Genomic DNA, 16,136 nt, shown 5'->3' on the forward strand with positions numbered 1-16,136 from the left:
AAAAAAAAAAAAAAAAAAAAAAAAAAAAAAAAACAAGAAAGAAAAGAAACATGGAAACATAATTCACAGTCAAAGCATAATTGCCATAAGAGAAAAAAAGCCACAAGATGGAACTAAATCTCTCAAGAAAGAAGGTAGATAATAAGGAGAAAGCTTTGGGTCAAAGAAGTAAAGAATGTTTGATTTGTATTAATGACATGTGAATTCCTAACTTACAGTTTTACAATTTCTTTCTCCAGTAATTTTCCTTTTCTCCTGTAATTTTCAGAACACACAATCAATATTATTCCTATTTTACAAATGTGGGAAAATGCCCTTACTCATAAGAGTATGAAATAACATTGGAATCCTCACTCAAATAATCTATTAAAGTTAGAGCCATGGGGAATAACTTCGGAGATCCAGTGATAGATATTCACAGTTTTTCCAAAATACACCCACTGTCATCACATAACTGGGGACATTTCAATCCCCTGATGCAATTCTATGTGTTCTCAGGCCTCCTGAAGCCTATTTGTGGAAACTGGATTCAGAGCTCTATCTGATGCTGCCTTTTCTCTTCCCTTAGCTCTGCCACTTCTGATCGCTCTGAGAAGATGGACCTGGAGAATGAAAATCTCCATCTGATTCTTTTGAACTGATGTTTCCTTGTTGCTGTGGAGATACTATACATATATTTATGTCATGAACACTAAATGACCAGCCCACAGCGTTGTACTCCATACTCAGAGACCCTGTTATTTACTTGACATCTCTACTTGAAAGTCCAATTAATATGAACTGCCAATTTCAACAGAATTTCGTTATCTCTGACAAAACAGCTAATCTCATCATCTTGAAACTGGTGAATGGCATTTATACTCTGTTAGTTGGAATCATTTTTGTCTTTTTCTTTCACATCCTACATAACAATCCATCAGTAAGTTCTATGACCTCTTCCTTGAAAACACAAACAGAATCCAACCATTTCTCATTCCCACTGCTACTCCTCTGGTCAAGCCACTGCCATCTTCTACCTTTATTACTACAACACCGTCATCACCTTGTTCTCCCAGAGGAATTCCAATAAAGGACAATTCAGATCAGATGACTCCTCTGCTGAAACCCCCACAATGTTTCTCATATCACTTAATGAAAAACTCAAGGTCCTTTCAGTGGGTTACAGGCCACACTGTCTGATCCTTATTAACTCTTTGGTCTCAAATCCCGCTACTCTTCCACTCCTTCCTAGCCAACTCCACCAGTTCCTGGAACTTGCTAGAAGTACTCCTCACAGGAACGACATACCGATGGTTCCCCTTGAGTGGTCCAGTCAGCTTCTAGGTTCCTGTAGGTGGTGGTCCCTCACTTCCTTCGGGTTTGTATTCAAATATCATAGTCTTCTTGAGGCTATCCATAACAACATTGTTTAGCATTAACACCCCTCCCCACCACCTCCCTCTATATTTTTTTCCTGCCCTTGAGGAGCTTCCAGTCTATTTGGTCAGTCAAAATATGCCTTTATGGAAAGCAGAGCAAGAATTAAATACTATATAGAATGTCAGAAAAGAGGCCAGGCACAATGGCTCACACCTGTAAGCCCAGCAATTTGTGAGGCTGAGGCGGGTAGATCACATGAGGTCAGGAGTTCGAGACCAGCCTGACCAATCTGGTGAAACCCTGTCTCTACTAAAAATACAAAATTAGGCATGGTGGCAAATGCCTGTAATCCCAGCTACTTGGGAGACTGAGGCAGGAGAATCACTTGAACTCAGGAGGCAGAGGCTGAAGTGAGCAGAGATCGTGCCATTGCACTCCAGTCTGGGCAATGAGAACAGGACTCCATCTCTAAAGAAAAAATAAAATAAAATAGAAGTTCAGACAATAGCATAAATCATGTCAGTATTGGAACTGATGGTTGATGCTTGGACAAGTGGCTTTGTGCCAGGTTTGGAGGCATGTTAGGCCAATGACAGGAATGTGGACTTTCTTTTGAACAACAGGGAACCACACAAAATCCCTTTCCTAACTCAGCAACTGTTCTTATTATGTAAAAACAATTCTCATATCTTTTACAAAACTAGTTCTTGTATTTAGCATATTGAATTCAAATTATGTGTTTAATTTATCTGAACCATTGCCTGAATGAAATGGATATGAATGAAATAAATGGAAATCTAAACAAATTTACAAATGATGAAATGAAATACTTCAGCGTATATGTGAAGTATTTCCTTTCCCTGGCAGAAAAGGAGTATATTTCAAGAAGAACCCCTTAAAAAACAAGTCTCACAGGCCGGGCGCAGTGGCTCACGCCTGTAATCCCATCACTTTGGGAGGCCAAGGCAGGTAGATCACCTGAGGTCAGGAGTTTGAGACCAGCCTGACCAACATGGTGAAACCTCATCTCTACTAAAATACAAAAATTAGCATGGTGGCACACATGTGGCCTGTAGTCCCAGCTAGTCAGGAGGCTGAGGCAGGAGAATTACTCAAACCCGGGAAGTGGAGGTTGCAGTGAGCCAAGATCGCACCACTGCACTCCAGCCTGGGCGACAGAAAGAGACTCCATCTGAAAAAAAAAAGGAAAAAAGGGGGAAAAAAAATCAAGTTTTATATAGTAGCAGAGATTTTGTTAAGCACCCACTCTTTTTTCAGCATCTACAGTCTTTTGGAGTGTAAGGAGAGTTTTCCTTTTTTATAACCAAATTTTGCTATAAGCAATATTTCATAGTTTTACAGAAGTTCTTTTTATAGAAGTTGAAGTGATTTTCCACAAATATGTTTGTAGATTATTTTTTCTTTACTTGCTTTTAAGTTTGTACTTCTAGATACATTTAAAAATGTAACAAATCGATATACAAGTTATAAAAAATAATATGATGGCCATGCTTGAACCCAATTGTCAATCAAATATATTGGTTATGTGTGTTATATTTGTTATATTACCAAGAACTGCTTTGACCTCATCTCTCATCTTCCTGCTACTGCCCCCAGAGGTAACCATGACCTGACCATAAATTATGTCATTTTCTGGCCTTAATCCTTCTTGTTCCTCTGTTCCTTACAGTCATTTCACACTTTTAAAATTAGCCTTCCCATTTGATCCTCTTTGAGGTCATTAGGACATTATTTCATAAACATGAACATATGCTCAGAGTCACACAGATTATTAGGTCGTTCACAAATAATTCTTACTCTATTTTTTCCTGTTTTTTTCATTTTATGCTAGGATATTCTATTGTCTTGATTTTCAATTTCCTTAGTAAGTATATCTTAAATTTACTCTATTCATTTTTGTATTGCATAGGATAATAGCTGGTACATAGTTGGTGCTCAATGATTACCTGTGGAATAAATTAATTTTTCTTAACATAGGGCAGGGAGACTTGGAGAGGAAAGGGCCTAGGGAGAGTTTCCTATTTCTTAACCACACGATGGAGAGTTTTGGATAGAGACAAATAGAGAAAGTTACCTTTAGAGGAGCTATTGCACCAAAAAAAATGTAACAGCACTCTTAACATTTTGGCATTGACCCTTATAGTCACTCTTTTTTCCTAAAACTATATAGTGTGTGTGTGCATGTGAATGTGTGTGTGATGTCATGTAAATAAATAAGAATACGTCATTTGGCAACTTGGATTTACCCTATACAATGCAATGAGCATATTTTATGTCGTTTATTTTTTTTAAAAGCATTATTTTTAACAGCTGCATAATATTCCATTAGGGATAAAACCTAGTTTTAGGCAAAGTCTAACTCTTCAACATTAATATTTTCAGATTTTAGCCACAGTAAACAAAAATACGGACAATATTAACATAAAATTAGAAGTTAGAATCAGTAAGACGTTATATATTTTTAAGTATTTGCATAAAAGGGAATACTCTGGAATGGGGACTAGATTTCAAAGTTGGATGAGTAAGTGAAGCTAGGTAGCGTATCATAAGGTCTGTTTTAGTTGCGCTGAGTTTGAGATGCCTGTGAAATACTTATTTCGTGTACTATTTACAAGCTTAATCACCATAATTTTTGATATCGACTGAATTTCCTGTCCCCAGCCCACAATTCAAACGTTGAAGTCCAATACCAAGTACTTGAAAATGTGACTTTATTTGGACATAAGGTCTTTAAAGGTGTAAAATGAGGTTTTAGGAATGGGTACTAATCTAATCTGACTGCTGTCCTTATAAGATGATTAAAAAACAAACCACACACACAGAGGAAAGACCAGAAAGGGGAAACCCCAAGGAGAGTGGTCCAAGAAAAAATCAATTGTGCTCACTGGGTTGATCTTGAACTTGTAGCCTTCAGAATTGTGACAAAATTAATTTTTTTAAGCCACATAGTCTTTGGTAGTTTGTTTTGGCAGCCCTAACAAACACACTTCTCAAACATTTTCATTCTAGGATTACTTTTCTCCACACTTTTTCTATGTTATGCCAGTTTTTGTACTCCACAAAGACAAACACACAGAACACAGATGCACACCTACCCCTAGTGTGTGTTGTAGGGGAGGAAAGAGTGTTTCCTTTTACCCATCTTATGTTCATTGGCTGGGGCCCTGAAACAAAATACAGATTAACAAGAGAAAAACATACACGTTTATTTTTTAAATTTATTTATTTGTTTATTTTTTGAGACGGAGTCTTGCTCTGTCCCCCAGGCTGGAGTGCAGTGGCACGATCTTGGCTCACAGCAAGCTCCACCTCCCAGGTTCACGCCATTCTCCAGCATCAGCCTCCCAAGTAGCTGGGACTACAGGCGCCCGCCACCATTCCCGGCTAATTTCTTTTGTATTTTCAGTAGAGACGGGGTTTCACCGTGTTAGCCAGGATGGTCTCAATCCCCTGACCTCGTGCTCCGCCCGCCTCGGCCTCCCAAAGTGCTGGGATTACAGGCGTGAGCCACGGCGCCTGGCCAAGAGAAAAACATATACATTTAATATAAAGTTTTACATGACATAAGGAAATAAAGACCTGAAGAAGGGGTTAAACCTGAGTGTTTTTGCACTAGGTTTGATGAAGAGTAGAGAGTCATGCAGAAATATAACGAGACAAAAATAATATGAGCTAAGGATAATAAGGAGAAATCTAGCAATGTCTATTTGTTCCGATTCCTCTCATACTCTGCAAGACTCACAGGAAGGTCGTAAGACCTGCTTCAGAGGAAGGTCATAAGAACATTCCTGTCTATGTTGTTCTACTAATTTCTTAGAATGTTCACTGTGTCAAGGCACCATACTTGGAAGTGCTATGTTGTCGTTTTCAGAAACCTGAGGCTGCTCATGGAGTACTATGGAGTAGTGACGTGTTTTTTTTTTTTTTTTTTTGGCCCCATTTTAGAAATTTGATTAATGACTATAAACTAATGGTTTCTGTGTTTCAGACAGAGTCTTCCTCTGTTGCCCAGGCTGGAGTGAAATGGCGCGATCTAGGCTCACTGCAACCTCCGCCTCCCGGGTTCAAGCGATTCTCCTGCCTCAGTCTCCGTAGTAGCTGGGGTTACAGGCATGCACCACCACACCCGGCTAATTTTGTATTTTTAGTAGACACAGGGTTTCACCATGTGGGTCAGGCTGTTTTTGAACTCCTGACCTCAAGTGATCCACCAGCCTCGCCTCACGAGTCCAAAGGTGTATATATATATATTTATATATAGTATATATATTTATATATAGTTAAATATATATTTATATATGTAATTCATATATGTATATATTTTATATATCTATATATTTATATATTTATATACACGGAGTCTAGCTCTGTCGCCCAGGATGGAGTGCAGTGGCGCGATCTCAGCTCACTGCAACCTCCGCCTCCCGGGTTCAAGGGATTCTCCAGCCTCAGCCTCCGGAGTAGCTGTAAAGTACAGGCAAGTGCCACCACGCCCGACTAATTTTGTTTGTATTTTTTTGGTAGAGATGGGGTTTCAATGTTAGCCAGGATGGTCTCGATCTCCTGACCTCGTGATCCGCCCACCTCGGCCTCCCAAAGTGCTGGGATTATAGGCGTGAGCCACCGCACCCGGCCCAAAACGAGATTTTTAGCTCAACTTTACATCGCCAATGCCCATGGTAGTCCCTCCACAACAGAGTGCTCAGAAGTCAAACTTGTCAGGTGATCTTCAGAGACCCAAAGACTACTGTTCCTACCCCTACCAGAGTCGCCCAGGCTGGAATTGCAGTGGCGTGTTCACATCTTCCTGCAGCCTGTAGCTCTAGTTTAAGCTATCCTACCACCTCAGCCTACCGAGTAACTGTTAGTACAACGAGTCACAACCGGTTAGTTTCATTTTTTGCAGAGATGAGTTCTCAGTATGTTACCCAGGCAAAACCTGTTAACTCCTGAATCGAGCCTCATGCATCGGCCTCCCAAACTGCTAGGATTACAGGCTCTTGCCAACACAGAATACGTGTATCTTGTGATTCTTTTTTTTTTTTTTTTTTTTTTGAGACGAAGCCTCGCCCTTATCGCCCAGGCTGGAATGCAAAGGCGCCATCTCGTTTCACTGCAACCTCCGCCTTCCGGGTTCAAGATTCTCCTGCCTCAGCCTTTCAAGTAGCTGGGATTACAGACAACTGCCCCACGCCCGGCAAATTTTTTGTATTTTTAGTAGAGACGGGATTTAACCATGTTAGGTAGGCTACGCTAGATCCGCACACGCCTCGGGCTCCCAAAGTGCTGGAATTACAAAATTGGAAGAATTATTCCCTAGAAAACGGTGATATTCAGCATTAATGCTCTTTATGTGCGACTTGAGTGGCTCTGAAAAGAGCCTTTGAGTTCTAAAGTGCCTAAGCACACATTTACTTGGAGCTTGTATATTTGGTGACAGCCTTGGTGCCTTCGGACACTGCGTGCTTGGCCAGCTCTCCGGGAAGCAGCAGTCGCACGGCCGTCTGGATCTCCCTGGAGGTGATGGTGGAACGCTTGTTGTAGTGCGCCAGGCGGGAAGCCTCGCCTGCGATGCGCTCGAAGATGTCGTTTACAAAGGAATTCATGATGCCCATGGCCTTCGATGAGATGCCGGTATCGGGGTGAACCTGTTTCAGCACCTTGTACACGTACACGGAGTAGCTCTCCTTACGGCTGCGCTTGCGCTTCTTGCCATCTTTCTTCTGCGCCTTGGTCACAGCCTTCTTGGAGCCCTTCTTCGGAGCAGGAGCTGACTTGGCTGGCTCAGGCATATTGTCAGTAAATAAGAAGTACAGTAAGGATGAAAACACTTAAATAAGAACTCGTGTCTAGAGTCTCTCCTTTTATACGTCTTTTATGCAAATAAAGAATTCAAAATATCCAGCACTGATTGGGCAATGTGTTAGTGACGCATACATGTAAAATAGCTTTCACCTTATTTCCTTTCTAATTGGTTGTTTCGTCAAAGAATAATTTTAACCAATCAAACTGAGCCTTTTACAATTCTACCGACGACTATAACTAGCTTCTTATTCCTCCATCGAGCACATTCTTTTTCTTTATCCTGTTGGTTGTTACCTCTTCTGCTGCTAGGAAGTCACTATGTCTGGACGTGGAAAGCAAGGCGGCAAAGCTCGGGCGAAGGCTAAAACGCGTTCTTCCAGGGCCGGGCTTCAGTTTCCAGTCGGCCGTGTCCACCGCCTCCTTCGCAAGGGCAACTATTCCGAACGAGTCGGGGCTGGCGCTCCCGTGTACCTGGCGGCGGTGTTGGAATATCTGACCGCTGAGATCTTGGAGCTAGCTGGCAACGCGGCTCGCGACAACAAGAAGACCCGCATCATCCCGCGCCACCTGCAGCTAGCCATCCGCAACGACGAGGAGCTAAATAAGCTTCTAGGTCGCGTGACCATTGCGCAGGGCGGTGTCTTGCCCAACATCCAGGCCGTACTGCTGCCTAAGAAGACGGAGAGCCACCATAAGGCCAAGGGCAAGTGAAATGATTACTAGTCAAGTCCATCAGTGACCCCGAGTCCCAGAAACCAAAGGCTCTTTTCAGAGCCACCCACGTTTTCTGGAAAGTGCTGGAATACACATACAATGCCTGAAACCTTGTCCTAGTTTTACGAACGCTTCTGACGTTACTGGTCAGTTCATTATTGAAATCCTTGCTCACATTTTGTGCACTAGTTTGTCTTACTGGTGTGTCTTTGCAGTAAAAATGCGTTTATAAAGGTACACAAGAATAGGAACCGATGTTGTAACACCTCAAGGTGTGTCACTATGTTATTTTGTGTATAAGTCCATGGTGTGTATACGTTTTATTATTTCACATAGGCTGTTTATTCATGTGCACTTGTCAGAAAAGGCTGAAATATTGATACAGTAATAAGAGAACAAAGAAGGATAGCTGCCCATTAGGATTTCAGGGCGGGCTTTTTAAGTTTTAAAGATGACTACATTCCGACTGGGCTCAGTGACTCATGCCTGTAATACCAGCACTTTGGGAGGCCAAGGTGGGCGGATCACAAGGTCAGCAGTCCGAGATCAGCCTGGCCAACATAATGAAAGCCCGTCTCCACTAAAAAATACAAAAAGTAGCCGGGCGTGGTGGCGGTCATCTGTAGTCCCAGCAACTTGGGAGGCTGAGGCAGGAGAAGCGCTTGATTCTGGGAGGCAGAGGCTGCAGTGAGCCAAGATCGCGCCATTGCACTCCAGCCTAGGCAACAGAGCATGACTACGTCTCAAAAAAAAAAAAAGACTACATTCCTCCAGTGAGATTTGTTTGTTGGATTTCTCTTTTCAAAAAGCGCAATTAACACAGTATTCTAAAATCAACACTAAACGAAACTAAGCTGTAATGGCCTAACGCCCTGGCTCAGACCTGTAATCCCAGCAAGTTGAAAGACCAAGGCAGAAGAATCGCTTGAGCCCAGGTTATCAAGACCGAGCTGGGCAATAAAGCCAGACACCCCCCTCATCTCCACAAAAAGTAAAAAACCTGCCCTGCCCGGTGGCTCACACCTGTAATCCCAGCACTTTGGGAGGCCGAGGTGGGCAGATCACTTGACGTCAGGAGTTTGAGACCTGCCTGGCCAACATTGCAAAACCCTGTTTCTACTAAAAATACAAAGTAATTAGCCGGGCCGGCAGTGGGCTCCTGAAATCCCAGCTACTCGGGAAGCTAAGGCAGGAGAATCACTTGAACCCGGGAGGCGGGGGTTGCAGTGAGCTGAGATGGTGCCATTGTACTCCAGCCTGGGCAACAGAGGGAGACTCCGTCGTCTCAAAAAAAAAAAAAAAGGGAAAAGTTAGCCTGGCATGGTGTCTTGGTCTGAGATCTTAGTTACTTGGGAGAAGTAGGCAGGGAAGGATTGATTGAGCCCAAGAGTTCGAAGCTACAGTGAGCTATGGGGGACAAAGCAAGATCCTGTTTAGGAAAGAAAAAAAAAAAAAAAAAACCCAGCAGCAAAAACTTAGTTTTATGACCGAAATTTATAAATGGACTACACTGTAAAGCATAATTATTCAACTTTACTAGAAATCCAGTCACACTGCTCCACAAAAAAAAATCTCAAAACTAATTGCATCACACCAGGCCCTGTAAAGAGAACTGATCTGTAAATCTGATATGAAAGGTCATGGCCTACACCAAGCCAACCACACGCAAGTCCACTGGTGGCAAAGAGCCTCCTAAGCAGCTAGCCACCAAGGCAGCCAGCAAGAGCACTCTGGCCACCAGCAGCTTGATGATGTCCTTCAGATACCGGCGCTGAATCATGGCAAACTCTGTCACTACCAGAAGTCACTGAGCTACTTAAGGGAAAAGCTGCCCTTTCTTAAATGTTAGCACAAGGTTGCTGAATGAGATTACAAAAAAAATTAATGCCCCAAGGGTCCTAAATAATTGGAGTTATATCTGTTCCACTGAACAGAAATTATTTGCATCACAAATAATTTGCATCAAAAATAATTAGCATCAAAAATAATTTCTGGTGATACAAATAACAGAAATTATTTGCATCATCAGACAAAAGCCTCCAAGAAGTAACTTCAAGAAGTGTGATACCTTTCATCAATAGTAAATTGTGAGATTATAAAAGCACATTTCCCTGCAAACTTTGTAAAAACTATAAATGTTTTATAGTGGGACACATTATGTCCCCTCCCGTTTTTCCTTAGAAATCTTACGATTTTCTTAAACTACATTTTAAGTAAAACAAGATAAAATATAGCAATTGTAAGATAAATGTCTATGAAGCCCCATAGTAAAACTCCTTGACATCCTTTACTCATTAATCAAATTCGGGCTCAGAAACAATACCCCAAAATGAAGGCCAAAGAAGCAACCTCAGAAGCAAAATTTTTCTCTGACTTTCTCCTGCCCTCCTGTCTCTCAGTCCCATTCTCTTCTGAGGCTAGACATAGAAACTAAAATTCCTCTTTCCCAGCGTGGCTTATGACAACCAGAATCCTTTTTCCCCAAAGCCAGCCATAAAAACTAAAAATATTACTCTAACTTCCCTTCCACCTTTTTGTGTAACAACTGACCACAGAGAAATTATTTGACCCACCTTGTTTAATGCAGGTCATAAGACCCCATTCCAGAGATGGAGCTGTCCCATACCCAGTACCCAGAAGGAAGGAATGCATGTTCAAAGAGGTGAGGGATGAAATGAACATTCTAAACCCCTTTGACAGAATAATGGACGCTCCTTTGGCTAAACGACCCCAAAAGTTTAAGTTCCCAGGCATGACAGGATGGAGGCTACACATCCTGTTTGTTTCTACCCTTCTTCCACTTTCTAATCACTGCTAGACTTTTTCAAAGTCCGATTTGAGGGAATAATACACCAGAAAGCCCCTTTACTTACTTTATCTGGCCCCTTCCACCCTTCTCCATGGTGGTCCAGATAAGACAGGTATTAAGGACCACAGAGTTTCTTGATAAATGACTGCAGACCCGCAACTGAATGTGACCAGTCTCCTCAGAATGCAGATCATAGACTTCTGCCCTACATTTCAGTTTTATATATAGGACCTAATTATAACTCATTTACATGTTAAATCTTCACCCCAAATTGATCATGTGACATATGTTACATACATGTAAACCTAATACACCTGTGCTTGGGTCTCCTTCATGAATATTCATAGCTCCTCCTATAACCTGTTAAATATGTATATTTGGCCCACCCATTCCTCAAAAATTCCTGTTTTATCCCTCCCTCCTTAACTGCCTGTCTCTCAGCAAACCAAGGCTACCCTTCCCAGGCTGTGGTGGCCCAGAATGGCCACCTTGCAGGCTGCAATCCTTTGAGAAATAAAGCTCTCCTTTGCAAATGTATGAACCTTCTCATTCTTCAGTTGACAGAGGCCAAGAAGAGTCTAGGCAAACAATCCTTGCTGGGTTTCTCCACTCAGTTTATTAACATTACATCATACCCTTTTTATCCAATCAAATTTCTACAAGGTTGTCCATATGTTGTTGAACCTAAGCATAAAAGTGGACAATTTTTTCTTGTATCTTTGCGTTTTCATCCTAAACGCTCCCTTGAACACGTTAATAAATTTGTGTAACTTTTCCACAATTAATCTGCCTTTTGCAAGCTAATCTTTCAGCAAAGCTTCAGAGCTTGCCTTGGCTCCTACAAAATAATAAACACGTTAACTTTGTATTCTTTTTAGACTTCAAAGTAATTGACCTGATGTTCTTATCTGAGTCTTTCTTGGAGTTTATGTAGCTTCCAGGAATAGCAAATTATTTTCTGGACTTTCTTCTTTTCATGAAATGGCATTGTGCTTCCACAGTGATTTCTCTTCCCCTTTTTTTAAACACCAGAATTAGCAGTTGTAGATGCTGTCCCTCAAAAACATACGATAGAGAGAAAAATATTCATATAATACTTCTCTTTTTTTTTTTTTTTTTTTTTTCATTTTTGAGTCTTGCTCTGTTGCCCAGACTGGGGTGCAGTGTCACAATTATGACACTGCAGCCTCAAATTCCTAGCCTCAAGCAATCCTCCTACCCCAGCCTCTTGGGTCACTGGCATTATAGGCCTGAGCCACTGTGCCTAGCTAAAAGAATTTCAAATACTGTCCACTTACTGATATTTTGCCATGGAAAAATTCAAACATCAATAATTTTGCTAGTTACCCACCTCTTCTTGCCTCAGTGAGTAATGGTTTAACAAGCCCCCTTAGTTCCCTAACACAACTGTATAGACATGTAGATGTAGATATAAATATAGATACTTATTGTAGATTAAATCCAGATGCTATAACTGGGTTCATAGAAGTATATTGAATATCCTCATTGTTTCAAGGCGTATGCTGTCAAGATTTGGTAAAGAATCAAGAAACAGAGAAGAGAAATGGAGAATCCTGGAACAATGCTATTTATAAAGAATAACGCAAGCCACGGCCAGATGCGGTAACTCACGCTTGTAATCCCAGCACTTTGGGAGGCCGAGGCAGGCGGATCACCTGAGGTCAGAAGTTCGAGACCAACCTGGCCAAAATGGTGAAACCTCGTCTCTACTAAAAATGCCAAAATTAGCTGGGTGTGGTGGCCAGTGCCTGTAATCCCAGCTACTCAGGAGGCTGAGGCAGGAGAATCGCTGGAACCTGAGAGGCAAAGGTTGCAGTAAGCTAAGACTGCAGCACTGCCCTGCAGCCTGGGTGACAGTGCGAGACTCTGCCTCAAAAAATAAGAATAAAATAAAAAAGAATAATACAAGCTGCATATGTAATGTTGATTTTTCCAGTAAGCACATTTTAAAAACTAATAAACAGGTAAAAGAATTTTAATAATTATATTTAACCCAAAATACAAAATCATTATTTCAAAATATAGTCAATATAAAAACATTATTAATGCAGTATTTCACATTCTTTTTTAAATCTTAAGTCTTCTAAATATGAGGGACATCCTATTCAATTTGGTATTAAATGTTTGTTGGAAGTAAATGGAATTTCATTGTGATTTCATAAACTTCAGTGCTGTAGAATTAAATTCATATATGTGATAGTTCAAAACCTGTCTAACATTTTCCAATAACTGCAGTATCAGCTTTTGAATTAAAATAACGAAAAGTAAGTAAAATAAAAATTCAGGCCTGGCACAGTGACTCATGGCTGTAATCCCAGCACTTTGGGAGGCCGAGGCGGACGGGTTACTTAAGGTCAGGAGATGGAGACCAGCCAAGCCAACATGGTGAAACCCCGTTTCTACTAAAAATACTTCCCCCCACCCCCCTCCCAAATACATAAGCCGGGCGTGATGACGAGCACCTCTAATTCCAGCTACTCTGGAGGCTGAAGCAGGAGAATCTCTTAAACTCAGGAGGTGGAGGTAACAGTGTGCTGAGATCATGCCACTGCACTCCATCCTGAGTTACAGAGCAAGACTCCTCAAAAAAAGAAAGTCAGTCCTCAGCAGCAACAGCCACATTTCAAATGCTCAGTAGCCACAACTGGTTTCTGACTGTTTTATCACAAAACACAGATCCTACGGGAAGTTGTGTTCAGGTATGGAGATAATCATGGAAATTACTGATTAATACAAGTGAGCTGGTAAGTTCTTATGTAATCAGGTAAATTTTGCACTGAGTTCTAAAATAAAGCTTTACACATATTTAGAGATGAGGATTATGAAAGGAACTGAAGGTAGCTTCAGATGGCAAAATACCAGATTGACAGATTTAAGAACACCAGGGAGGAAATCAAACTGTGGGGCATAAAGATGGAATTTCCTTAATGGTTCTCACTGACTGTGTTTTGAACCTTTAACCTAAAGTGTATCTTTTGATTTTGGAAACACTTTTTAGATGTAGATATTAACATTCTCAGAATAGAAATGAAAAAACTAAAATGAAAATGAGAAAACAGAAGATAATATCAATAAACAGGCCTTGGACCTCAGAAGATGACATGTAGGGACTGTGGAGAGGAAAAGCATAGAGAGGGCATAGCTCTCATTAACAAACAGCCCAGCCCACAGATACCTGATCATATTGTACAAAAGGATTTCAGTTCTTTACTTGCTTCTTATAAAACCATTTTGCCAACATATCTAACCGTTTTACCGTGATTTAAAGTGTACAGAAGTTTCTTTTTCTGAAAAGGAGAGAAGCAAGGGACTCATAAATACTTCAGATGTGAGACTGAAACGCGTGACAACGTGTAACTTCAGTCAAGATTTGCTCATGAGTCCTAAGATAATTCAAATTTGCAAAATAGACACTAACTTGAAAGGTGCAATTGTATCAATCCTGTGGTTAGCAGAATTTTGATGAATGCCCTAAAATAGGGGAGGTTTAACAGAATTCAAGGAATGAACAGGAATGCACAAAACATTCTTTGTCTCCTCCCCCCTCCAGCTTGCAGACATCCGCGGGCATTTGCAGGCAGAGATAAATTTGGTTTGGCCGTCTCCCCTCCCTGGAGGGGAGACAGCATATTCATGATGTCAATCGCCTTAGACTACTTGCCAGCGTCTTTGCGGACCTGCTACAACACTTTACAAAATAGCTTTCCAATAAGAAAGAAAACCTAATGGGAAAGAAAAACAAAAAGAAACTAGACCTTGCAACAGGCGCGCACGCGCACTATCCCTTTCTGAACTATAGTACGGTTACACAAACGCAAACTTGTAAATCTAAACTCTGCCTGAACCAAAGTAGCCAATAGATTAAAAGTATGTAAATTAAGAATTCCCAAACTGCTCTTTTTATTGGCTAGGAAAAGAACACCTACAGGGAACCCGATAGGTTGATTTAAAATACTGTGTTAGGCTATAATGTCATTTCTTAAGAATCTTTTCCAGTAAACATTTGTTACATTTTCAAAGTAATTGGGAGCTGTTGAGTTTGGAAGCGAAAACCAAGTTAAGAAGTCCTGTTATTTGGGTGAGTCCACTCCTATAAAAGTCCTGTTGGACGTGTCTTAAATTGTTCAGGGCACCTCAGTTCTCTCCCGCAGGGATCTGGAGAAACTGCGCCATTGTTGTCTTATAAAGAAACAACCTTCTAAGACTCTTCGCCGCCATCTTTTTCAAGATTCTATACTGAAAATACTTTTTTTGACGGCTCTTGCCATTATGTCTGAATATTTTAATTTCAACAAAACAAAATAATACCATTAAATGATTTGAGTCAAACCTAGTATTACAGAGGTAGGGATTCCACGATGTTAGAACTTTACTCTAACACAAATGAAACACAAAGTTCCTTGTGTTTAGTGTATCTTAGAAAACCTTATTTGAATGAATTAGCTATGTACTCCATAATGAAACGAGGATTCATTGAGAGATACTTAGACAACGGATTTTAAATGAGTGAATAGGGAAGGGAAAAACTTCAGGAAAATTAAGCAGAAAAAAGCAGCGGAGGTTTTTGAAAAAAAAAATTCTAAAGCATTTTCTAATTCAAACACATTCGATTTTTTATAGCTAAACAATAAAAGGTCAGTCTATTAAGTTAAATGATAAATGTCTTTGCAGGTCATGCTGTATGCCAAACATCAAAGACATATGTACCAAAAAACAACTTGTTTAAAGGAGCCAGTTCTCTATCCAAATTTACCAATCAGAATCTTGCACTGAAAAAATAAACCAATCGTGAATCGCTCCGAGCACTTCCGGAATTTAGCAACCGATCACTAACAGGGATTGTCCACAATCCAATCAGAGTGATTCTGTTCCTATATAAAAAGAGGGGTAAACCAATTTTTCTAACTCACTTACTTTGCAGGTGAGGTATGGCGCGTACTAAGCAGACCGCTCGTAAATCCACAGGCGGTAAAGCACCGCGCAAGCAGTTGGCCACTAAAGCAGCTCGCAAAAGCGCTCCTGCCACGGGTGGCGTGAAGAAGCCTCATCGCTACCGCCCTGGTACCGTGGCTTTGCGCGAGATCCGTCGCTACCAGAAGTCCACCGAGCTTCTTATCCGGAAGCTGCCGTTTCAGCGCCTAGTGCGAGAAATCGCCCAGGACTTCAAGACCGACCTGCGCTTTCAGAGTTCCGCTGTGATGGCGCTGCAGGAGGCCTGCGAGGCTTACTTGGTGGGGCTTTTTGAGGACACCAACCTGTGCGCTATCCATGCCAAACGCGTCACCATCATGCCTAAGGACATCCAGCTTGCCCGCCGCATTCGTGGGGAGAGAGCGTAAATCGTTTTGAGTGCTCAACCTTCAACCCAAAGGCTCTTTTCAGAGCCAATCACTTTCTCCATGAAAAA

The 16,136-nt window shown here is 41.2% G+C and overlaps 3 protein-coding genes across 3 annotated transcripts in view; 2 read left to right on the top strand and 1 right to left on the bottom strand.

Moving 5' to 3' along the window:
• The window catches only part of LOC108513388 (uncharacterized), a 37,259-nt gene that overhangs the window by 6,111 nt on the left and 15,012 nt on the right, over window positions 1-16,136 (top strand). Inside the window, exons 2-4 of the mRNA XM_017849128.1 lie at window positions 6,925-7,014; window positions 7,495-7,888; window positions 15,656-15,986. Of these exons, the coding sequence (XP_017704617.1) occupies window positions 6,925-7,014; window positions 7,495-7,888; window positions 15,656-15,986 (815 nt within the window). The remainder of the gene's footprint in view (window positions 1-6,924; window positions 7,015-7,494; window positions 7,889-15,655; window positions 15,987-16,136) is intronic.
• On the bottom strand, window positions 6,719-7,216 carry LOC108513414 (histone H2B type 1). Its single transcript, XM_017849159.1, has one exon. The coding sequence runs from the start codon at window positions 7,170-7,172 to the stop codon at window positions 6,792-6,794; it is 381 nt and encodes a 126-aa protein (XP_017704648.1). The 5' UTR covers window positions 7,173-7,216; the 3' UTR covers window positions 6,719-6,791.
• LOC108513408 (histone H2A type 1) lies at window positions 7,341-8,008 on the top strand. The gene has a single exon (XM_017849153.1). The coding sequence runs from the start codon at window positions 7,504-7,506 to the stop codon at window positions 7,894-7,896; it is 393 nt and encodes a 130-aa protein (XP_017704642.1). The 5' UTR covers window positions 7,341-7,503; the 3' UTR covers window positions 7,897-8,008.

The sequence above is a fragment of the Rhinopithecus bieti genome, unplaced genomic scaffold, assembly GCF_001698545.2.
Source record: "Rhinopithecus bieti isolate Rb0 unplaced genomic scaffold, ASM169854v2 scaffold_32760, whole genome shotgun sequence".
Taxonomy (NCBI): domain Eukaryota; kingdom Metazoa; phylum Chordata; class Mammalia; order Primates; family Cercopithecidae; genus Rhinopithecus; species Rhinopithecus bieti.